At 46.3% G+C, this 25837-nt stretch overlaps 1 protein-coding gene across 4 annotated transcripts in view; it reads right to left on the bottom strand.

Annotated features, from left to right (window-relative positions):
- ULK1 (unc-51 like autophagy activating kinase 1) overlaps nt 1–25205 on the bottom strand; it is a 55084-nt gene extending 29879 nt beyond the window's left edge. For all 4 annotated transcript variants that reach the window (XM_074205232.1, XM_074205233.1, XM_074205231.1 and 1 more), the window contains exons 1-7: nt 25078–25205; nt 24737–24829; nt 24335–24376; nt 8022–8054; nt 7557–7593; nt 3430–3603; nt 483–556 (exon numbers count right to left, since the gene is read on the bottom strand). In XM_074205232.1, coding sequence (XP_074061333.1) covers nt 483–556; nt 3430–3603; nt 7557–7593; nt 8022–8054; nt 24335–24376; nt 24737–24829; nt 25078–25167 — 543 coding nt within the window. In that variant the 5' untranslated portion in view covers nt 25168–25205. The remainder of the gene's footprint in view (nt 1–482; nt 557–3429; nt 3604–7556; nt 7594–8021; nt 8055–24334; nt 24377–24736; nt 24830–25077) is intronic.
- Between the last annotated feature and the right edge of the window lie 632 nt (nt 25206–25837).

The following is a 25837-nucleotide window of genomic DNA, read 5'->3' on the forward strand; positions in this document are numbered from 1 at the left end:
ATGAGACAAAAGTCCTCCTTATGCCCCCCCCCAGATCTCTCTCCTAAATCAGAGGGGAAAAAAGTGTCACAATGAAAGGAGTATGGAGTCTGGTCAACAGAATGTAGAATTGGCAATTCTTACAGAGGGGTGATCGTGGACGGATAGAAGAGCAAGAAAAAGGCTCACAAGAGGACCCCAGGGTGCTATACATGGGCCAAGCAAGGACAGGAGAAGTATTATTATTCAATAATTAATTATTAAAATAATGTGTCCACAAGGTCATATACATGCAAGCACATATAAAAGGATAGTGTTTCTGTATGTACACATATCTTTATTATGTAAGTTGACAGGTGAGTGTGCATGTATGTGCATGAGGTCGGTGTTCATCATTAACAGGGGTGAATCTCTACAAATTGCTTCCTTCCTGCCCATATATATATATATATATGTAGGTATATATGTAGATGGCAGGGCAAGAGGGTAGGGACTGTGCTCACCATGTACATAGGAGAACCGCAGAGCGTGGCCGCCATCATGTTGTTCTGGAGGTAACGGGCAAATCCAAAATCAGCTATGATAAAGAGAGAAAAATGAAATAAGAGTGGATCCTAAACTTGGTCCAAAGACACTGAAAATTATAATATAGACTGTCATACCTCTGCCCAGGTCCTGCCTAGACCACCCTCTCTCTCCCTCTCTCTCTCTGCCCTCCAGGAGGGAATCCTGGGTGTAACTTGGATCTGGAGGATTGTCATTCATAATTAAATGTGGTCAGGGTCAGTTAGTCAGTCTTCAAACTGGGAATGGATATACAAATGCTGCTTTGCACTGACTCATTCCCAATAGAACACAAGCTTCTGGAGGGCAGGGACTGTTTCCTTTTGGTTCCAGTAGCCCCCAGTGTCTGACACATTGTCAGATATAGCAACTTACATAAGATGCTGAAAATTCTCCTCTCCCATTTTACAGATGGGTGAACTCAGCTCTAAGGGAATTGCTCCAGGTAAGATGCAGACAGAGCTGGGTCTTGAAGCCAGATGCTGCCACCTTCTAAAACCTTCCCAAACTCCCCCAGCTAGGCTGCACAGTGGATAGAGTGCTAGGCCTGCTATCAGGAAAGACCTGGGTTCAAATCCATCCTCAAGACATTTACTAACTCTGTGACCCTGGGAAGTCACTTAACTCCTGTCTCAGTTTCCTCAATTATTAAAGAGGGACAAGAGCTTCACCTGAGAGAATAATTGCAATGTGCCTGGCACATAGTAGGCACTTCCTAGGGACTTATTTCCTTCCTTTCCTTTCACCAATGCTCTAGCTTTTCCACAATGTAAAGTAAATTAACTTCAACAGCAAGAAACTCTCTTAATTTGAACCCAGGAGGGCTGCTGACTCAGGAGAGTTACTTGGATGCTTGCCCAGGAAATCTCAATTGGATCCCCCTCCCTTTTTTGGGTCCCAGTTTCCTCCTATGGAAAGAAAATTGGAGATCATTTTCTAGGGACCCCTCCAGTTTAAATTCTAAGAGGACTAGGCCAGGTAATTCCGGAACAGCAGGGGCCCCACATCCCCTGAAGGGCCTTGAGTATAATCTCTGTACTCAAGAGCCCCCATATCTCCATACTGATCACAAAAGCCTGGATCACACCTAAGTAAGGCCTCAGATGACCCCTGCAGTCATTAATCTGCATTCATTAATCAAGCTAACTCATTAAACACAAACTAGTGTGGAGACAGCATCGGAAGTCAACTCTGTTCCTGGCTCAGTTACCCATTAACCTGTGATATTCCAGAGAGGGAAACTGAGATTTTGGGGCCCTGGCCTCCACGCTGCCTAGCCTTAGCTCCATGCAAAAGCTGAAAAAAGTCATAGCTTAGTGGTCTCCCTCACTGAGGCCCCATCTTTGGAGTGTCCTCCAGAGAGTACATATGGTATCCCTTGGAGTTACAGGACCTGGGTTGGTTCCAAAATTGCCTCAGATACATTCTGGAAGACAAGTCATGTAACTTCCTAAACCTCAGTTCCTTTTCTCTAAAATGAGAAGGCTGAACTAAGAGACTTCTCAGATCTAGTTATAATCCCAGGAAAATGAGGCATTGGGATCAGAGACCATAAATCTTGGATTCCATTTTTACAGATGAGGAAACTGAGATCCAGATCCCCCAATTCCAAATTCAGCCTTCCTGGTCAGGTTAAGGCTTGCACAAAACTCCATGTTAATTGTTATATGGACCTTATTACCCCAGTATCGGGACTCTTCCATCCTCTCCCTGCCATACCTTGGAAGACATGTCCCCAAAGTCAATATCCATGATAACAATACCATAATTTTAATAATGTTTTGTCAAGAGAGCTAGATATAATTAGAGGTTTTGCTTTTGTGTTCATTCTACTCATTTGTATCTGACTCTCCATAATACCATTTTGAGTATTCTTGGCTATTTTTGTAGCAGTTTTCCATTTTCTTCTCCAGCTCATTTTACAGATGAGGAAACTGAGGCAGAGGGCCACAGGTATCTGAGGTCACATTTGAACTTGTGACCTAACTACACCACCCAGTTCCCCATCTGAAACTGAAACTAAAGAGATTAAATGATATGCTCAGGAACACATTCAGATGAAATGGTCCTGAGGTAGGATTTGAACCTGGATCTTCCCAATTTCAAGATAAAATTCAAAGTTGTAGGCTGCCGATAACTTATAAATATCAGCCCAGATTTGGGGTAGAGAGGAAGAGAATCCCCTCAAGGGACCAATCCCTCGAGGGAGACTGATAAGTCAAATATGCTTTTAGCAGCTGCTTTAAATGTAAATGGAAACAACAGCCACAGAACAAATCGAAAATGGACTTTGTGAAACTGGCCTCAAAAAATAAACAGCTAAGAGAGAAATCCCACCCTCCCCCCATCCTTTGCTATGAAGGATGAGCTATGAAGCATGCTACTCTACATAGAACAGAGATTTTTTCAATGTATTTTCTTTTTGTTAAAAAAAAAATCTTCCAACAATTATAGTAATACTTGTATATCATACATACAACTTTGCAAAGTGTTTTACAAATATGATCATTTTATCATTACAATTCTGAGAGGCAGGTACTACTCTTATCTCCATTTGATAACTGAGGAAACTCTGGCAGACAGGGGTGAAATGAATTGCCCAGGGTCACCCAGCTAGTTATTGTCTAAGGTTGGATTTGAACTCAGGTCTCCTCAACTACAGACCCAGCACTTTTATCCCCTGTGCCACTCAGAGAAGTTTAATAAATGCTTGTTGAATGACAAGAGATAATTTTAAGCAATGGAAAAACCAAAAGATGAAAATTAGAATCTTTTTTTTTAATTAGTCTGCCATAGGAACAGTGAGTTTACAGGTGGTCTCCAGGTGTCCTAGGGCACAGCCCAGCCCCTCTAAGTCAGATCTCACTTGAACTTCTGAGTACTCACCAATCTTCACTCGGATGTTGTTGGGGTTGGACTTTCGGCCCCCAGAGTAGGACAAGAGGATATTCTGAGGTTTCAGGTCCCGGTGGATGATTCCCTTGCTGTGCAGCATCTTCATTGCACCTGCGATCTGTTGAAGGAAGAGCCGGATGGTGTCCTCACTCAGGGTCCGCATGGCTAGGAGAGAGGAGAAAGAAAAAAAATTCAATTAATTCACAAATGGTTAGGAAGACCTACTCTGGTCCCCCATTTGTTTCTGGGGCTCATCTCTCATGACAAAATTCCTGTGCCCCAAAAGGAGGAAGCCCTGAAAGAATCCCCAATTCCTGAAAGCACACAATTCTCCAGCTCACCTCCCCCAGTTAGTGTTTTATACTATATTCCCCCCCATCCATTATCACTATCCCCATTTTAGAGGAGACAATTCCAAAGAAAGGCAAATCACTAGTTGTGGTTAAATAAAAAAACTAAGGATAAATTCATACAAAACCCTAGGTCACCTATGGGTTTCCTCCTACACTAGGAACTGGGGTAGGAAGAGTCCTTAGGGGATGGGAGATAAAAACCTACCTCTTTTACATGCCCTAGGATTAGGATCATCTGGGGCCCCCTCCAGGGGGTTTCAGAGAAACATCCTCAAAAATCCCCATTTTAGCCCTCATTAAACTGACCACTACAATAAGGGTTCCTCTCTTTCCTGTCCCTGGCCATACACTCTGCCATTGATCTTTAGCAGATCATCTGGAAAAACCAAATATTTGCATCAAGAACAGAACCTGAGCACTCCTAAGCAAATCATCCCAAGGGGATATAAAGAAGGGCCAGAGGATCTGTTTTCAAAGAACTATCTCTGGTTATGGCAGCTGCTCTCTTCTGGAGGATGGGTAAAAAAAAAGGGGAGGGTTAGAAGTTCATTTAACAACAACAACAAAATATATATATGTGTGTGTGTGTGTGTGAACATAAACATATATGTATGTGTGCACATAAATATACCTAAAATATATGTGCACATATATGCATATAATACATATGTGTGTATATTTATATGTATACAATTATGTATAATACAAATTTGGATACATATAAATGCATACTTTCTAAAGAAAATTTCATAGTTCCATATACAATTCTCTTTAGTTTTCTGGATACTGAAATGTTTCATGATTAACTTCATAATAAAAAAATAAAATCAATACACAAGACTATAAGAATTAAGAAATTTGGTTAAAAACATCCTCCCTGAATACAAGACACCTTCCCCCTTCTACACCTCCCATTCTCAAGGTGGGGTTCCCATTGGTGCAAGAACATAGCCAATAATATCAGATTTTTTTTTTTACTGATGTAAAAATTGGTTTTGGTTAATTTTCAATTTCTCTTCCTCTTCTCTGGGAATGTGGATAGAGGGATACAGACAATGTACAAACAAAAGTGACCAATGAACAATTTTTATTTCAAAATTACCTAATTTAAAAAAAATACAAAGTGGTAGAAATCACACTGAAGTCATAGAGTAAAGAGGAAACTCCTACAATTCCTCCTTTCTCCAGAGAAAGGTAGGAAACTCTTGGGACTAAGGAGTAAAAAAAGGAAATTTGAAGGGGAAGGGCAGAGCGGGGAAGAGAGAGAAAGTGTGTCTGTTTCTCCATGGTACTTCCTTCTCCATCCTCCATAGTCACCGCCTTGTTTCACTATGGAAAAGCTCCTGACATCACAGGACCCACATCACTTCACCAGGTTGGGTCTCAATTTCCTCATATGTAAAATAAGGGATTTGGCACTAGATGACCCCAAGGTCTCTTCAGCTTTCAATCTCTGCTGGTGACAACTCAAGGGCACAGGAACAATACGGACTAGCTACTAGGTGATCTGCCCTTCCCACCACCCTGCCAAAGCTGGGCTGCCTACAATTAGTCTTATCTACTTAGTCATGGTCCCCATCATCAAGGAGGGCGGGGGGGGGGGGGGGGGGGGGGGGGGGGGGGGGGGGGGGGGGGCGCGCGCGCGCAACACCAATGTATTTCTCCACCTGCCTCCCTTATAACCAGAACAGAAACAGGGGCTTAGAATGGAGTTTGGAAATGTGCAAAAACTAAGTGGATTATTGAAGAATTGAAGTTCAACCATTTCAGGAGTGCCCTACACCACCCAGGCAACCCAGACACTAAACTGGACTCTTGGCTCCCTTCAAGGAGAACTCTCCAACCCTTTCTTTCTTGCCAACCTGGCTCCAGGGAGGGACTCCTATCCCCTTTTAGAGTTGAGAACACCCAAGGCTGGAGAAGAGGAAGTGATCTGCCCATGGGGGTGGCAGGGTGGCTAATGGAAGAGACATGCAGATAGATGCACACATGGACACGCTCAGCTGAGCCGTACACAAGCTCACATCACCAGACCACAAGCACAGAGTTGTTAGAGTCCTTCCATCACACCCCACAAAAAGCAAACAACAGCTCTGAGACTGAGGGATCAGAAGGGGTCCCCAGAGAAAAGGGGGAGAGGCTCCCAAGGAATAGTCATCTGTCTTGAAGGGGCCTCCTGGGGACGTGGCTAGACAGTCCACTCTGTGAGGCCAGCCCCAGCCAGGGAGTGGACCCTGAGGGCTTAAGCTTAGTGGCACATCAAAGGTCATAACAGCTGTCAAAGAGGAACATAAACAGACCAGGGGGATAGGTCTAGCCCCACCTTCAATCAACCAAAATATTCACAGACTATCCACTGCTATGCTGTGTCCAAGGGTGGGGGCTGAGCCCCAGTGATCCATCTGAGGGCTGTAGTTAATACCTTGGTCTAGGATTGAGAAGCCCTGCCTAGCCAATACCTGGGGGGATGTTAGACCTTGTCCCTTCCTTGCCTCCCCAATCTGGAAAATGGGAAAAGGCCTCAGATGGTTCCCTTTCCAGTCAACTCAAGTTTCCACAGCATCCTAATCTAAGATAAAAGATTTTGTCATATTCTTCCAACAAGTGTTTTCATTCCCCCTCTATAGGATAAGAAACAAGGTTGGACACCGTGACCTGCTCTGACCCAAGAATAGGCAGAACTGAGATGTAAATCTCCAGTCTCCAGGCCCAGCACTCTCTTTCCCAAACCTCTGATTTTCCAAATTCTTTGAATCTCAGTCTAGGGGTCCCTCCTCCTCTCCTGGTATTAAAATCCACCTTTATGTTCAGCAACCAGAGAACACAAGCCCCATTCTCTCCAACCAGGATTGTAAAGGTAAGAGAAATCCAAGCACCTAGTCTTCTAAGGAGCCCCCCAATCTTGGGAGATATACCTCCCTGCTTTATTTAGCTTCTCCCCCAAAGAACATGTGGCAGGGTAGGCAGCAAACATCAAGGCCACTAGAAGCAACCTTGGACCTATTCATGTCCTAACTCTGGGTTGGTCTATCCCTTGTTCCTTCCCTACTCATCCCAAGACCTCAATGTACTCCCTTCCCCATCTCACCATGGCCAAAACATCTGCTCTGGTCAGAAATTAGCTAATTAATAATGATGATGATGATAATAGTAATAATAATAATAATGCTAGTGGTTGGCCAGATTGGCTGATAATAAAAAGCAGAGAGAGAAGCCGATCTAGCAAAAGTCACTGGCATTCCTCTCATACTTTAAGGTTTGCTAAGCACTTTACCAATAATAATAATTGAAGCTATTTATTTAATGCTTACTGTATACTAGGAACTATTATCCCAACTGATCCTTGCAACCAATCTGAGGAGGTGCTGTTATTATCACCATTTTACAGATGGGGAAACTGAGGCAGATGAAAGTTAAAGGACTTTTCCACTGAAGACAGATTTGAATTCAGATCTTCCTGACTACCTACTGTTATCTCACTGATACCCACAACAATGCTGAGGCTGTCACTTTTTATTCCCATTTCATAAAGAAGAAAATTGAGTCCAGAGTATTTTAAATAACTCATCCACAGTGATAGTCAGCATGTAACTGAGGAGGGATCTGAACTCAGCTCTTTCTGGCTTCCAGTCCGTCACTAAACCAAACCAGTGGCTGAGTGAGTAAGCCACACTCCTGATACCTCCCTACCATATGGGTACGCTTCCTCACCCCCACAAACCTCTCCTGTTTCCTCATCATGGAGTGGGGTTATGAATTACTCACAGTGCAGGTAATCAGCAAGGTCGCCCCCATTGCAGTACTGAAAGAGAAGAGCAAAGGTAACATTAGGCAGCTGCGGCAGATTCCCATTTGTAAAACCTCCAAAGGTCCTCCCAGCTCTGACATTCCATGTTCTACGGACACCCCCCCCCCCCCGACCCTCAGGCTCTGACATTCTGTGCTCTAAGGACCCTTCCAGCTTTGACTTTCTATGTTCTAAGGGCCCACCCATTTCTGACATTCTGTGTTCTAAGGACCCCTTTAAATTCTAAAGTTTCTGTGTGCTGAGAATCCTTTCAGTTCTGACATTCTGGGATCTAAAGGTCCTCCCAGAGCATTTCCAGATCTGAGTTAATGCCCTTGTGACAGCTCCTCCTAATCTCAATATGAAGGGAAGGAGAAAAGAGGCCCAGCCTCAATGAGTCCTCTTTTCTCCCACTGTAATTACACCAGGAGCAAAGAACTCACCTCCATAACCAAGTACACAGAACTGGCCACCTCCTAAAAGGTACAAAACAAAATAATTGGTGGTCAGTGAAGGAGGATTTTGAAAACACCCTCCCCCTCCAGGGTTACAGAGAGAAAACATGCTCTAAGTCCTAAAGCCAGAGAGAGAGGGAGACCCTCCAAAGGAAGGAAGGAGCCCAGCCTAAGACTGCTAGCTGCAGCTGCTCCCTAGTCAATGGAAGGAAGAGGACCAGCCTCTCTGGAGGCTTAGGCAGCCTCCCTGGGTTTGTGGGAACAGTTCATTTCAATGCTTCCTTAATGTAAGACGCCAGGAAAATTACAGGTCAGTGCCACAGCAAGGGTGAGTCAGGTCCCTGGGCCCATGGCAGCAATGGGCGGGCTCTGTGCCCATACCAGTCAAAGAGGCCAGGCGGGCATTCTACCGGGCATCTCTGCCCCACCTCCTTTTATGTAAATGATCACTCCCAGGCCTTAGGTGATGGGAGGCTCCATCTCCAGAAGGACTTGGGCCTCCCTCCCCTTCATTAAGCTCTCAGCATCCTTCCCCAGCCCAAACATAAAAATACCCAGACGCTACGTGCATCCAGTCATGTGCTGATAGAGGCCAGAAAAGATGGCACTCGGTTCCTGTAGAAAGGGCAATGAATTTGGATCTGGGCTGGGATCCCATTTCTGACTCTTACTAGCAATGTGACCATGAGCCAGGGTCCTTGAATAGTTTGTCCTCAGTCTCCCCATATGTCCAATGAAGCAGCTGGACTCAAATGACTTTTAAATTCATCTCTAAGCAGCCTACTTTGATTTCAGGGAACTAATGATAAAGACAGCTAACTATCTCCTGACCACAAGTGAGGGACCTGAGGGGCAGAATGAGACATACATTTTAGGACATAGCTAATGTGGCTATTTGGATTGTTGGACTCTGCATTTGTTACAAGGGATTGGCTTTTTTTTTGGGGGGGGGGGGGTTGTCATTTGGGGGGGGAAGTGGAGGGAAGCAAAAGAAAAATGATTCTTAATTTTTTTTAATCTCATGATTAAGGTGTAGTTCTGCATTTCAGACAAGTGGAACAAAAAAACAAACTTCATTATTTTGTTTATAATATAAATACTACTAGGGCGGCTAGGTGGCGCAGTGGATAAAGCACTGGCCTTGGAGTCAGGAGTACCTGGGTTCAAATCCGGCCTCAGACACTTATCAATAATGACCTAGCTGTGTGGCCTTGGGCAAGCCACTTAACTCCATTTGCCTTGCAAAAAAAAAAAAACAACTGAAAAAAAATTCTTGAAATATAAATACTACCATCCTAGAAGGTAAGACCATGCAGATATATGCTACTAGGCTCATATACAAAATAATCCACTAAACTAAGCCTTAAGCATTTTTTTTCTGCTAAATAATGTCAGACCTCAGGCAATTATGAATGTTTTGGGGAAAGAGGACTGAACACTGGTTGGTAACGGGAAACCCACACCATCTTACCTGACTCAGGGGTAGGGTTCCTGGGAGCTCCCCTAGCCCAAATCACATTCCTCCAGTAAGGAATGGATGATGCTGCAAGCATCTGGGGTCTAGTCTGACTGGGACAAGGTGGCTGGGCTACAGCAGGTTAGGAATTGAGAGATTGAGGATGATCCTTTGGCTCTAAGAATATTTACAGGATCAGCTGTGCCAAAAGATGGGACTGGGAATATACAATGGAGAATCTGGGATGAGGATGCCAATGATCAAGTAAGTCTTCACCATCTTGTTAAAGGGCCAGGTTGTTGCCCTGAGGTCTTCCTAGTATTCTCTGCATCTTTGTTTTTCCCATTTGTTTGTTTGTTTTGCAAGGCAATGGGGTTAAGTGATTTGCCTAAGATCACACAGCTAAGTAAGTATTGAGTGTCTGAGGCTGAATTTGAACTCAGGTCCCCCCTGACTCCAAGGCCAGTGCTCTATCCACTATTCTATCTAGCTTCCTCTGTCCCTTGGTTCTTAATGATAAAAGAATCAGCTCCCTGAGGACTGGAACTGTTTCATTCATCTTTGAATCCTTAACTCAATAGGTATTTAGTAAATGTAGACAGTAAGTATTTAATGTTGTTTGATTGAATAGAGACCCTTAGCCTCAGGTAGAGCACCCTCTGGGCTGCTCCAGCACAGCAACACCCCTGCCAATCAAAACCCACTCAAATAGCCTTTCCTTGAATCCACCCATGCTATTGTTTAATCCCAATTCAAGAGTCATTTATATTAGGTGCCTATGATGTGTCAGGTGCAAGGGATCACTGGCCCATAGATCTAGGGCTAGAAGGGACCACACCCCTTTCTGACAAATGAGGAAACAGGAGCTCAGATTTGGTTAAATGACTTGGCCATGCTCATAAAGACAATAAATGTCAGTCAGGATATGAATCCTGACCATCAGCTCCAGACTGAGGATTTACTCTACCACTTTGAGTACCCTAGAAAGACCCCCTCCCAAAAAAAAGAAAAAAGTATTTGCCTACCAAAAGCTTTTATTTTATTGGACACAGATCCAATATCATTCACAAGACTTTTGATCTCCTTTACTACAGACCAGAAACCTTGAAGAAATATGCTGGGGGAGGAGTGCCTTAAGAACTGGGGTCACTGTTCTGGATCAGCACCCCTAAATCTGCCCCACCTAAAACGACCAAGAATGCAGCTGGCCCAATATAGGATGAATTCTGACACTGGTTCCAGAAATATCTTCCTTCTTCAGCACTTAGCTGTCCATGACCATACTACTCTTCCCCAGACTAACAGAGAGGTAGGGTTATTAATCAGGTCATCCAAATCACTCCTCCCTTTCCCCCAGAACAAATCACTCATTCAGCAGGAGACAGAACCCAGGGATATCTGTGGGGCTAAGGAGGAAACCCGGTCCTGACCACAGCTCCATCCCCACCCATGGAAATGATGAAATGGGTAATCTTTCTTTCTTCCTTCCTCCCCAATAGAAACCAAGCCCTGCTGACTGCCCTTATATCCTCAACAAGCTGCTAAAGCCCAGGAAGACTAGAAGTTTCCTGGGGGCAGGCAATGCTTGTCTTTTTTGGGGTACAACTCCCAAGTTCTCAACTGGCTGGATGAATCACAGAATCTCTGAGCTAAGAGAAACTCAGATCACTGAACCCAAATCATACCTAATAAGACAACTGATAAGGGGGCATCCAGCCTTTGATCTTGGAGGTAGGGTGGGTGAGGTGGGGCTAGGAATAAAACTAATCCTCAAGAAAGATTTGATTTTTTTTTCTTTAGTCAAAATACTCCAGAAAGTTAATGGGTGGTAAAGGAAAGTACTGGGAGGAAGGGAAAGGAGAGGAAGAAGGAGCTAAGATATTTCACAAAAGAGTCAAGAAAAAGCTTTTTCAATGGAGTAGAAAGGGGGAAGGCAAAGGAGAATGAGTGAGCCTTCATTCTTATCAGAAATGGCTAAGAGAGCAAATAACATACACAGTTAATAGGGTGAGGAAATCTATCTTACCCTAGAGAAAAATTCGAAGAAAGGTATGGATGGGATAAGGGGGAATGGGAGATAGAAGGTAGGGATGTTTGAGGGAGAGGGTACTCAGATTCAACACACTTTTGGACAGGGCCAGGATGAAAGGAGAGAGAACAGAATAAAAGAGTGGGGAGGAATAGAGTACAGCTAGTAATAGCAACTGTGGGAAAAATATTGAAGCTACTTCTCTGGGGGACTTATGATAAGGCAACTCACCCCATAGACAGAGCCATTGGAATCTGAACACAGACTGAAGTACATTTTTTTCTCTCTCTCACTATTCTTAAGGTTTCTCATCTTCTTGGGGGGGAGGAGGGGGTTTATGTTTACTCTTATATTCAATTTCGATCAATGTGTAGCATGGAAATAATGTAAAACTATCAGACTCTGCCTTCCGTGGGGGGGGGGGAGTTGTAAAATTCAAAACCTTACAAAAAATGATAGGTAGATACTACCATTTTAAATAATTGTTAAAGAAATAAAATGTTAATCAAAATACTCCTGAAAGAGGACCCTTATCCCGTCAGTTGGGGGCAGGTAGGAGGAATGTCTAGATTAATCAAGGAATTAGCAAGGTTTTACTATTATAAAAAATAATAATACTATTATTTTATTATAATGTATATTTTGAAACCAGGTCTTATGACTGGGAATGACGCTTCCCTGTCGCTAGTCCCTCACTCCTCCATCTGTTCCAATACTCTTTTTGTGAAAAATGTATCCAACAACCCTCACTGCTTGTTCTCTTTCTACTCCTACAAGATGGGTAGCTGGATGACTTATTGGCTAGAGCACAGGGAAGCCTGGAGTTAGGAAGACCTGAGTTCAAATCTAACTTCAGACATGCACTAGCTATGTGACCCTGTGCAAGTCACTTCACCCTGTTTGCCTCTGTTTCCTCATCTGCAAAATGAGCCAGAAAGGAAATAGCAAACCACTCTATTTGTGCCAAGAAAAATCCCAAAAGGAATCACAAAAAATAAGACAGAACAACAATCGAAATCCCATCTACTTGGAATTCCTTTCACAGACTCAGCAACCCATACATGCCATTTTTATGTGACTCTTGTCCAAGGCTACTGAGAATGCCCCCCAATAGACTAAAAGGTTTCCCCTTTCTTTTGAAATGCTGAGGATTCTAGGGGAGAACTTGGTCTGTCAACCTGTCATTTTGTTCCTGCTACATGACCAACTCATCTTCTCTTCCTACATGTAATTCAAATTAGAACAGCATCATTGAGTTCCTCCTAGGTTCCACATTGAAGATTGTTCATTCCTATCCTGGGTCTCACCACTATGCTTGGGTTTGAGATCCAATTTCAGCTCCTTGGAGGCAGATTTTCCTGGTATATGGAACCCCTCACTCATTATTAATTCCTTCTCATACTTGAACTCAGGGTTCCCTTCCTCCATTCTTTTCTCCTTCCAGTTAAACTCTCTCATCCTCATGGATTCAAGGTCCTTGAGCATCCCAGTGGCCCTGCATGTTATTAATAGCCTTCCTAAACTGTGGCGCCCAGCACTGAATAAATGTGGTTGGATGAGGACAGAATGTTCAAGGATTACCATATCTTTATTCTTCCCTCAATGGATTCCAGTTTGGAGGTTTTCCCAATATCACATTATTGATTCAATAATTCCTAGCACCTTATTTATTGATGAGTCAAACCCTGGTCCTGCCCCCTTCCCCCAACCAAGAAACCATCCTTCATTCTGGATCTTCTGGCTCCTAGTAGATGATGTGCCTCCTAACCCCTTGTAGAAAATCTGAATTCACACACCAGGTTATTGGGGGTGGCAAAGAAAATGGGGTAAATTCCTTCTCCTTTAATAGAACAAAAATAACGGGGCGGCTAGGTGGCGTAGTGGATAAAGCACCAGCCCAGGAGTCAGAGTACCTGGGTTTAAATCTGGTCTCAGACACTTAATAATTACCTAGCTGTGTGGCCTTGGGCAAACCACTTAACTCCATTGCCTTGCAAAAACCTAAAAAAAAAAAAATAGAACAAAAATACTGCGATAGTAGTTCCTATTTCTATCACTGACAATTTACAGCAGTCTAAAGTTAGATTTTAACCCTATTTCACTTAGAGGATCACAGGATAGGAACATGAAAGGAATCTTAGCGATCTCTACTTCAACCCAATCATTTTACAGATAAGTAAACTGAGGCTTAGAAAGCAAAGAAAACCAAATTCTAGACAATTTAAGTAAATTGTTCAGCAGGCAAGATCATCAGTCATCTTAAGGTAGGACTCAGCCATCTCTGTAAACTTTGTATCAGTTGCTCCCAAATATTAATGAAATTTTGAAAAGGCATTAGTTCCCTGAAATTCAATTTACACAACTTTTCAGAAATATCTTTTAGTCAAACCTCCACAATCCTCCAAAGCTGCCCTATTTCCATCACCGTATCATTTTCAAGATATATGAGGAACTGATTCAAATTTACAAGAATAAAAGTCACTCCCAGATTTGACAGATGATCAAAGGACATGAAATGTGTACTTTTCAAAGAAGAATTACAACCATATTAAAAAATGCTACAAATCACTAACTAGAGAAATGCAAATTAAAGCAACTCTGAGATTCCACTTCTCACCCACTAGATAGAGCAAAAAGAGTTGGAGGGGGAGAGGGGGAAGTGACAAAACTCTTATACGGAGCCTTTCTTGATCTCATTCCCAAACTACCTCTAGTTATTCTGTGTGTACATATCATTCTTCACTCTCACACCCCCATTAGAATGTAAGCTACTTGAGGATAGGAACAATTTACTCTTGTCTTAGTATCTTTACCATCTAGTACACACAGTAGGCACTTAATAAATGCTTATTTGGACAGCCTCCTAATTGATCTCTCTGCTTCCAGTTCCCTTCCCTTCTCCAATCCATCATCTATAAGGTTGTTCACCAGTGAACTCAGGCTTCTATCACAAACTCAATTACATCACTACTCTCCTGCTCAAAAACCTTTTGCAGCTACTGCTGCTCTCACTAGGATAAAACGTAAAACTTCTGAGCCTGAAAGATGTCCCTCCATAAGCTGGATCCAGTCCACTCTTCCAGTTTACTTCACATGCCACTTCCTTTCAAACACTCAATGTCCAGTTCTGATAAACTATACTACCAGCTGTCCCCTCCCTCTCTCCTGGACCTTGCAGTCCTGGACCTCAGGTCAGGAACTTGAACAACTTGGGTTGTTCTTCAGTCATGATCAAATCTTTGTGACCCCAACTTGGGGGTTTTCATAGCAAAGATATTGGAGTGGTTTGCCATTTCCTTGTCTAATTTTTGCCATTTTCTTCTCCACTATGATAATACAAGTTGTCCCAAATCTGGATCGAGTTAACATATGTCTGGGTGCCCCAACATCATCCCTTTGTGCTGCCCCCCCCCCAAAAAGTCATGACTGCCTCTCCTAGATATGCCTCCAATTCCTAGGCTTCTTTACATATCCTTGAGACCTTCAGCCAGGCTGAGTATGACAATATAAGCAGAGAGTTCACCTTGCTCTAGGATGATTCCCTATCCTTGGGCCTGGGGGAAAATAAAGCCTTTTTTAGTACTTCCTTCAGAACCTTGAGGGCTTATCTATCTGGGTTGCAGGGGAAGGAGCTCCCCTCTGCTCAACTTCCCTGAAGAATAAGACCCTTCAAAGATCTGAACACAGAAAAATGACTAGGTCTTCCTAGACCTCAGAACCATCTCTGAGAAGCTTCCCAAACTGAAACCTGAGCTGGAAAGGGGCAGACACGAAGAAGAAGAGAAGAAGCATCCTAAATGGGCTGGGTAACCTTTGATCTAAAACTTACTAGGCTAGAGATGGTCTGTAAAATAAGGGGAGGGGGGGCTAGTTGACCCCTGGGGTTGCTTCCCACTGAAAATGCTGGGATTCTAAAGCCCTATGACTTGACATCAGATATCATAGGTCCTTGTTCTCAGGTCCCTGGCAGACCCAGTCAGCCTCTCTCCCTCTCCCTAGCAACAACAAAGGCCCTCCCTTCTGCGGCCCAGCCTGCAGAGGCCAGCTGCTGCTGAGAGATAGCAGAGAGGTAGATACCAACCATCTGCTCTCCCCGGGAGGGTCCCCAAACACATGAGGCCCATCAATTACCCAGCTACAGCTCTGCTCCCTGTTGCTCAGAGAGGAAGAGCAGATCTGTCTGTATCTCTGTTGGAGGCAGAGGGGTCAAAGTTGTAGGGGTCAGGGTTTGGGGAAGATGGGAACCTTTTTTTTTTTTTAGTTTTTGCAAGGCAATGGGGTTAAATGGCTTGCCCAAGGCCACACAGCTAGGTAATTATTAAGTGTCTGAGGTCAAATTTGAACTCAGGTCCTCCCGACTCCAGGACCAGTGCTCTATCTACTGCATCACCTAGCCACCCCTATCCCAAACTTTTAATCCAGTGACACTGGCTTTCTATGGAGGGTCTCAGCCTAGATTCCTGGAGAGAAATAAAACACTGTTTCTTGGCTTTGGATGTTTTCACAGGCCTCTTCCTCCTCATCTCTGCCTCCTGGCTTGCTTGTTTTGTTTTCTTCAAATATAAAATTTCACCTTCTACAGGAGGTCTTTCTCCCCCCCTTTAGAATTAGTGCCTTCTCTCTAGTGATGATCTCCAGTTATATCCTGCCTATATATAGTTTGTACATAATTGTTTACCTGTTGTCTTCCCCAATAGACTGACTTCCTTGAGAAGATGGACTGGCCTTTCCTTTTTTTTTTTTTTTTTTTTTTTAGGCTTTTGCAAGGCTGTGGGGTTAAGTGGCTTGCCCACGGCCACACAGCTAGGTAATTATTAAGTGTCTGAGACCAGATTTGAACTCAGGTACTCCTGACTCCAGGGCTGGTGCTTTATCCACTGCACAACCTAGCCACCCCAAGATGGGAACCTTTACTCCCTCTCAGCCAGCCTGGGATACTAGAGCCAGGTCTAGCTCCCACCTCCCACCCCCTTAGCAATCCTGTTGGCTTTCCCCTTTCCCATCCCCCAAAGGGGAGGCCCAGGTACAGATCTGGGACATACAGCAGGTGCTTAATAAATGCCTGCTGATTAAATCCTAACTAGGAAACCCCTCCCTTGGCCCCACAAGCACTACTACAGTCTCAACATAGAACTTCTGACAAGACAGTCTCCACAGGTTTGGTTTGAACCCTGCCTCTACTCACAGGATCTAATTCAATTAAACTTCTGGACTCCTTCCAGACCCAAGGCTGGCCCACATCCCCAGCTGTCTAAGCATCATTCTGAAAGGCTACTCATGGGGCCAGGCCCTACTTTATCTGAAGGGTACCCCGAGTTGGGTAAGGGACCAAATCCTAACCACCACCTTCCTCTCTGCCACTCACTATGAGGAAGTGTGGCCCTAACCACATCAGCCACTGGCCCCAAGCCCCCACCCAAAAATTCATCATGATCCATGAGGGGAGTGGGGAGGTGTCTGGAGCCATCTGGAAGCCAGGACAGGGCCAAGAGAGACATGACCACCAAGAGGCAGGAGGAATGAGCCCGCAGGACCAGATGTCAGGCAGACAGCAGACTCTTGGCTAGGGAACCTGTAGACCTAAGCCTCCCTGCCTCCCCTCAGGACCCAGGCTTCATTAGCAACCTTCCTTCTATCCTACGTTTCACACCTGGCTCTGATGATAAGAAACCCTTCTATTCTCCTAATTCTTTAGAGCTTTATCCACCCTCCCTCCTCCACCAGAGGCATCCCAGCAGCATGGGGGACCAGCAGCTCCTCCCTTCCTGTCTCTTGCCCAGCTCTCAAGCTAAAAGGGGTCATGGGGCAGGGAAGAGCTCAGTGGTCTGAGTTGGCCTGCCCAGGGCGGGGGAGCATCAAGTTCCATCACATCCTGCTAAATTTGGTTTTAACAACCTCCCCCAGGGAGGCAACAGGTGTTCCCCTTGGCCTCAGCCGTGGGCAGCACTTGGACCACCAGAATCTTCAGGCTTGCCACTTAAAAGAACCAATCTCTCCTCCTTATTTTCTCAAGGTCTAAATGTAGGCTAGGACCCCTGGGAATTTTAAAAACAAGTACAGCAAAAATTCCAAGTTCCTGACCTTCTCAATTAGACTACATTCTAGTCTGACCTAACATTCCCAAGCCCAGGCACCGGGGGTCTCCAGTCAGGAAAACTCCTTTCCTCACCTCTTATACAGCTAACTTGACACATGAGTTCTGCCCCTCACCCCTACCCCCCCCCACAACAAAATTATTTAGTCATTTTATTTATATATAACTGAGATTATGGAGAAGATAAATGTCCTCAGGGCAGCCCTTTGATAAGAGAGAAATGAATGAAATCAGCATAGCCAGGAGACCCCAGTTTAATTTGGAAGCTTTAGAGATAGTGCTGGAAGGGATTGCCAAAGACCATCTAGACCCAAACTCCTCATTTTACAGAAAAGAAAACAGGCCCAACATCACACAAGTGGCAAGCATTATAGGCATGAAAGGGGAGATTCGAATAAAGAGGATTTGGAAATCAAGGGAAATATGGAATTATGCTGAAATAGAAAGAACCAACCATTAAAACTACCCCCACCCTGGGCAGCTAGGTGGTGGGTGCAGTGGATAGAGTACCAGCCCTGGAGTCAGGAGTACCTGGGTTCAAATCTGGCCTCAGATACTTAATAATTACTCAGCTGTGTGGCCTTGGGCAAGCCACTTAACCCCATTGCCTAGCAAAAAATAAGAAATAAAAAAATAAATAAAACTTCCCCCCAAACCCAACTCTTCATTTCCATAGAATATATGTGCTTGTGTGAGTGTACATACATAAGCACATACATATCACACACAAAGATATAGATGTATAAGAAATACACACACACACACACACACACACACACACACAATTTATATAGGGAAAAAAATTGCTTCCAAGGACTGGATCACTGAAGGGACCTTTTTGGACATAGAGTTCCACCCTTTTGTTTTAGGATAAAGTGAGTAAGGCATAAACTAGTGGGATTTGAAACTAGGTCCTGGTGACTCAAAGCCCCTAACCACCACACCACACTAGTGTTTCCATGACAATCCCAGAGGTAGATAACCCCCAAGAATTCTGATCTCCATATTAACAGCTAAGGGAAACTAAAAGAATCAGAGAAACAATTGGCCCCTGGGTAATCTGACCTCCCTGGACAAAAGAGGCATTACATAAGGTCAAATAGGGTCTAATTCCACAATCCCTTATAGCTGACTTTCCTAAACTTTTCCATAGATTATATTACTCATGGGGGTGGAAGTTAAACTATCTGTGAGTTCCCCTGGAGATTCCATAAATGCAAATGGCCTGGGACCAAACCTACATTATTGAGAGGAGGTTCTTTTTAAGGAGGGCTCCAGCCCCTCTAAACACACACACACACACACACACACACACACACACACACACACACTGCCAACCCCACCCCAGCCCCTCTAAACACACACACACACACACAACCTGCCAACCCCACCCCCTTTTTCTTTCTGGGAGACTTAAGTATCTTTGCCTAATTGGATCTGCCCTAGACTAGCAGCCAAGTCCAGGTCTGGTGATCACAGGTCTGAGAGTGTCTGACCTAGTTAACTCTTTCCTTACCAGCCCCTGACTCCCCTCAGAGAAACCCCAGACTGCAGTGCTCAGGACCCCAAACTATGGCACTCAGGCCCCACTCTAGTCATCCCTCAGACAAGGATTTGGGGCCATTTCTCCTTAGAAAGGAGTCTAGGTCCCAAGTCCAGCCCTAATTCAGTTGTTTTTTAAAAGGACTCCATCCCCACACCCCCAATTTCAAGAACCCCTGCCAACATCTCTCCCCATACCAAAAATAACAAGACTTAGTCTCTACTCAGAGAGTTCACACTGGCTTCAAGTGGTTGCAATGTCAGCCTAGAACTTGTATATTGACCATAACTCATGTTAAAAATGCACCTTCCATCATGGGAACAGTAAGTAGTCTATATTACCATCATGAACTCTGGTTTGCAATTTAAAGGAGCAGCTAAGTGATGAAGTGAATAGAGCACCGGTCCTGGTGTCAGGAGGACCTGAGTTCAAATTGGACCTCAGACACTTAATAACTGCCTAGCTGTGTGACCTTGGGCAAATCACTTAACCTCATGGCCTTAAATAAATAAAAATTTTTAAAAAAGAAATTTAAGGGCAGCTAGGTGGCTCAGTAGAACACAGGACCTGTAATCAGGAAGAACCAAGTTCAAATTCAGTCTTGGACACTTACATAGCTGAGCCATCCAGAACAAGTTATTTCATCCTGTTTGCCTCAGTTTCCTCATCTGTTAAAAGAGCTAGAGAAGGAAATGGCAAAGCACTCCAGAATCTCTGCCAAGAAAACCCCCAAACAGGGTTAACCAAGAGTCAGACAATTGAAAAGCAACTGACCAGCCACAAGGAGTGATCTATGGAGAGTTGACAATCTGGAATTTAAAAACCTTTCATAGCCAAGCACTGACCTTTTCAGTCTTATTGTGTATCAGTTCTCTGCCCACAGGACTGTGAACTGTGATGATGACGATAATAATAATAATAATGGCAATTCATATTTGTAAAGCTAAAAAGGTTTTCCACAGGACTTATTTTTGCTCCTCACAAGGGTCCTTTAAGGTAGATTTTCTTATCTCCATTTCACAAGTGAGAAGATGAAGTCTCATGGAGGTTAAGTAACTTGCCCAGGGTCACAAAAATAGTGTCTGAACTCAGGTCTCCCTGACTCTCAGGTACTCTTCCATGTCTCTCAAAAATAAGAATCACTGATCTAGAGCTGGAAAGGGGCCCTCTGGAAGAACATCTGATCTAAATGGCTCACCATAGCTGAGGAAACCAAAACCCAGAGAAACTGTAACCTGCCCCAAGGTCACAAAAATGGGAAGGGGGATTTGAACCCAGTCTTCTGAATCTTTGTTCCATACTTGGGGGAGAATGGGGAAGCCAGGGTAGAGAGTGTTGGTAGAGACAATGGGGAGGGAAGGATTAATTTCAACCCCTCCTCCCTAGGAGAGAGGACAGACAAAAGCTGTAACCCCAAGACTTCACCTGACTCTACCTGTCAAGAACCTACAGGCCCCTGAGTTATATCTCTCATCACTCTCAGGGCTACCAACTGCCCTCAGGAACAACCCTCCAGCAGTCCTGAGGCTATTTAAACACTGCAAACCTAACTCAAAATTGGATGAAAAGGCTCTTAGACCCTTATCCACACCCACAATCTTCTAGCTCTGACATCAGTCTTTTTTTTTCTTTTAAACACAGGAAGAGGAAAATGGGGTTAGGAGGAGCTCACACTCATTCCCCTCCAGTCTTCAAAAGAAAAACAAAAAATGAAAACCCCCAAGTCAGTTCTATATATATATACACCCATGCAGCAAACAACTCACTTCTTGGCTGCCAAAGCCGGCAGTGTTTGGTCTCCTGTCTATGCAAGGAAAGGCTTGTGAGTCATTGTGATCGTGAGGAATTCCCAGGCTGCTGGGAGAACAGGTTAGGCAGGCATGGTGTCCTTGTGGAGGGGTTAACCCCCCTTGGAAGTCTAACCCCCCCCCCCCAACTCCACCCTGTCCTACCTGGGGGTGGAGATAACAAACCTTCAAGGTGTCAGAGCTGGGGATCTCCCTGATCCTGGGACCTCTGGTTCCACAGACAGCTGTCCTTAAGGATGGAGAGAGCCAGGCCACACCACATCCACTGTATACCCACTCATGGCCAGGGTACCATCTCTCTTCTATACTGCCCTGGCAAAGGGTACTAATGGACCTCACCTCCCTCAAACAGCTTCTTTTTTTTGTTGTTGTTAAATTGAGAAGCAAAAGGGAGAGGGAGAAAAATGTTCAATTCAAAACCTTACCAAAAAATGATGAAAATCATCTTTGCATGTAGTTGGAAAAATAAATGAATTTATTCAAAATAAATAAATTTATTTAAAATAAACAAATAAATTGAGCAATAAACAACAAATAATAGAGAACTTATTTGGGAGTCAGAAAGTTCAAAACCCAACAACACATCCCGTAGGTGGCTAGCTCTCTGTAACTCTAGGCCAAGTCATCTTAATCTCTTAGCCTAATAAACAAAGTCATAATCACCTGCCTCTCAGAGTGGTTTTTGGGGTGGCTTGGCGGGGTGGGGGTGGGGGGGTGAAGGATGAAAGCACTTTGTTAAAACCTTAAAGAGCCATCTAAATGACATCTATTATAATAGATCAACTTAATTCCCAGAACTACTGGGGCACAATGTTGATTGGGGAGGAGGCCCAGAAATGGGGGCAGGCACCTGGGCTATTAAAGAAAGTCAACCCTCACTGTGGGTGTTTGGGGAGTGGAGGGGAGTCAATTTGGGTTACCTAGAAACAGGAGGGGAGGGGGCTAGCTTCCCCTTGCTTCCAGAGAGACAAGCAGGAGCAGTCTGGTCTGTGTTTCTCTAAGGACTTCCCCACTCTCAGAAGGAAGCTAGGACTGGATATCTTTTAGACAGGTGTAGAGGTCACAAGGCTGGAGGTGGACAGGACCGGATTTAAAGCCCAAACACTACCTCCCTGACCTTGAGTCAAGGTTCTTCCTTTCCTTAAAGCCTCAATTTCCTTTTGTGTAAAAAGGAACTGTGAATGAAGCCCTCTCTGGAGCAGCTAGGAGGTAGCAGCTAGGTGGACCAGGTGTTGAGAAGACCTCCCCTCAAAAGGGGAGGCTAGGTGGCGTAGTGGGTAAAGCACCGGCCTTGGAGTCAGGAGTACCTGGGTTCAAATCAGGTCTCATACACTTAATAATTATCTAGCTGTGTGGCCTTGGGCAAGCCGCTTAACCCCATTTGCCTTGCAAAAACCTAAAAAAAAAAAAAAAAAAAAAAAAAAAAAGCAAACAAACCTCAAAAGGGAGGCAGGAAGAATCAGACCTGACTGAAACTGAACAAAAAATCTTCTCTAAAATTCCTTCAGCTCATAATCTATGAAAGTCATCAAATTGACCCAGAGAGAAGATTCTTGATTCCCCCCTCCATGCTACTGCCAAGGGAGTGGGAGGGTTTGGAGAAAGGAGAAAAAATAAATAATGGACACATCATTTGAGCCTTATACTAACCCATAGAGCTAGGTGTTTAAAGGTAATCTCCCCATTTTACAGATGGGGAAATTGAGTTCAGTGGGAAAATGACTCTCGTAGTTAAATTCGGTGTCTGAGATGGAAATTTGAACCCACACCTTCTTAACTCCAAGCCCAGCTAAGTGATGGAAATACAGACATTTAGTTTTTATTTTTGTCTAATATTCCAATCACCTCAAAAGTAACTGGAGTCAGTGATTTCACTTACAAGGGAGTCATTTTCCCCCAAACCCAATCATCCTGAGCTTCCCAAAGCCAGAGAGGGGGAAGAATGTCACATGCTACTTGTATGACCTTGGCCAAAAATATTTGATCTCTGGGTCTCAGTTTCCCCATCAATAAAATAAGCAGGTGGAAGTACATATCCTCTAAAGTCCCTTCTAGGTCTAAATCTATGAGATTCTACTGAGTGACCCAGGTGTAATTAATACAAACTCTTCCTTCTACCTCAAAGGAAAAAAGAAGCCAGGGAAGAAAAGGTTAATGTAGAACCTTCCTCCCTCTCATCTGACTTGTGTAGCTAGGCACCTGTTAGAAGATGAGATGCCTGCACCACCCCAGCCCCCTCCCCAAGAGCCAACAGGGAGGAAGGAGGGGGTGAGAGCAGGAAGTCCCTCCCCATCTCTAAGGCTGCCTGGGACATGGTGTCTTCTTGTCCCCACTTTTCCAGGTATCGGTAGGCCCGTGACCCTGGCCCTTCTCTTAAACTCCACCCAGTCATCTCCAACAGAGGTCCTCACCAGGGCTGTCCCTATCTGCCAAGCAGCACAAAGGGAGGCCTCCTACTCCCATCCCCCCCCCCCCCACAGGCCAGTCCAACCTGGGGCACCGGAAACTTCCCGTCCAGGGTAAACATGTTTCAAAATCATTAGTCAGCAAGACCAGCTGCCACTGACACAAACACCAAAGCCTCCGATCCCTTGTCTGGGATTGCCTGGGTACCGACTCTGACAACAGGATCCGACCGCTCCCCCCCCACCCCAGATTCCCCCCAAGCATGTCCTAGGTTCCAGAGCCGCCAAGCACAAGGAAAAAAACTTGGGGTGGGTCCCTCCTTCTACATCCCCCCAGGCCCTTGGGTGAGGGGTACCATGGGAAAAACAGTCTGGCCTTTGAGAGAGAGCTGTGGAGAGGACACAGAGGAGGGAGAAGAGCCCCTCATCCCGGGCCATAAAGGAATCTCGCTTTAGACTCTGACGCAAAGAGGCAGCTGGACCCGGGCCAAGCCTCCAGGAGCAATGTCAACAAACAGCAGAGAGAGCCCAGCTGAAGCTCTCTCTTAAAGCCCTCCTCCCCAAGGCGAGGCCCCTCATTCCTCAAAGAAGCAGAAGAAACAGTCCAGGTGGGCCTATAGAAGCTCCTCTCAGCACCCCCCTCCCCCACAAGGCTCCAGAGAAAAGCCCCATTCATGGCCTTCCCTATTTGAGGGCCCCTGCCAGTCCCCTGACCAGCTCCAGGAGAGGGGGTTAGACATGCACTCAGGAAGTTTGAGGTCACTCTCTGCAAGCCCTCAAGAGTTCACAGGCCAGAGAGCAGCTGCCCATAGCAGCTGGAGGCCTGAAGAAGGCCTAGTGGGCACCTAAAGTGGGCACCAAAACATCTTGCAGAGTCAGCAAGAGATCAATCAGCTCTGGTCTGGACCCCTCCCATCCCCCAATTCCCAAATAACAAAGGATTAGCCAGAGAATCAAAATAAGTACCTGGAAATCATACAAGGCCACGATATTTTCATGTTTCAATTCCTAGAAAACAAGAGAAGAGGTTAAAAATAGAGATTAAATGACGATAATAAATGGATGTCACTAGTGGAGAGCCATCTGAGGGCCCGGATAACCCACGGTCAGTCAATGGAGGAGAACTTTTAAGTGGTTTATTGTCAGCCTCAATAACCCTGTAAAGAAAGCTCTGGGCACAGTCCCCCCTAGTTACACATGAAGGTTCAAAAGTTAAGTGACTTTGGCTTGGACAAACAGGGAGGCGAGTGGTGGGGCTTTTTAAACCCAGGTGTTCCTTCTTTCAGGTCAGAGTGGAGAGCAGACTTGGCACCGGGGTCCCAACCAGCCCTCCCCCCGCCCCAGGCTCTCCCCGGCCCCTCCATTCACCTTTAGGATTTTGATTTCCTTCCCCAACAGGGTCTGAGACTTGGCCAGGTTTTTCTTGTTAATGCACTTGACCGCCACCTCCAGATCATGTTTCTGAAACCCAAAGACCCGAGTTCTCAGAGCGCCCGGGGCTCGGGAGGGCCCACCCCATTCCTGGAAAACCAGGCCCCGGGCGCCACAAGTCCCCTGGCCCAGCTGGGCCGGGGCCCGCCCTGCCCCCTCGGGGCCAGTGTCCGGACTGGCCGGGGCACGCGCCGGCAGCGCCCCCCCACGCCAGGCCGGGCAGTGCCCGCGCTGAGGGCCGGGGGGCAGGCGGCGCCGGGCCCACGGGCGCCCCTCACCTCCTTATGCCTCCCTTTGAAGACCACGGCGAAGGCCCCGTGGCCGATCAGGTCCTTCCTGCTGAACTCAAACTTTCCCACCGTCTCCATGCCCTCGGGCGGGCGGCGGGGCCGCGGCGGGGGGCGCGGGCCGGGCGGGGCCGCGCTCAGGAGCGGGGCCGGGGCCGCCCGGGCCCCCGGAGGGCTGCCGCCGGCGCGGGCTGCCTGGGCCCGCGGCTCCGCTCCCCCACCCCCCGGCGCAGGGGCTGCTCTCCCCTGAGGTCCCGGCGGGCGGGGGGCATCGTGGGCGGCGGCAGGGGGTGGGGCTGGGGGGCGGGGGTCCGTCCTCCGGCTCGCGACCCGCTCCGGGGGGGCCTCACGCCCCGCAGGGGGGAGGGGCAGCCGCGACAGGGGGCGCCGGGGGGGGGCGGCGGGGCCGGGGCCGGGGCCGGGGCCGGGGCCGAGCCGCCGCCGCGCCGCCGAGGCCGGGCCTGGGCCGGGGCCGCGCCGCCGAGGCCGGGCCTGCGCCGCCGCCGCTCCGGGGGCCCCGGGGGCCGCGGCCGCCGCGGGGCGGGGCGGGGCGGGTCCAGATGTGCAGCCGCTGGGCCGGGCCGGCCGCGCTCGGGGAGGCCGCGCTGCGGGAGGCCGCGCTCGGGGAGGCCGCGCTCCGCGTCCGCCGCCGCCGCCGCCGCTCTGAGACAAAGAGTCACGGCCCGCCCGGGCCTCCGAGCCTGGGCAGCCCCGGCGCAGCCGCACTGCCGACGGACGGCGGCCAGCCACG

Source organism: Macrotis lagotis, chromosome X (assembly GCF_037893015.1).
Source record: "Macrotis lagotis isolate mMagLag1 chromosome X, bilby.v1.9.chrom.fasta, whole genome shotgun sequence".
NCBI lineage: Eukaryota > Metazoa > Chordata > Mammalia > Peramelemorphia > Peramelidae > Macrotis > Macrotis lagotis.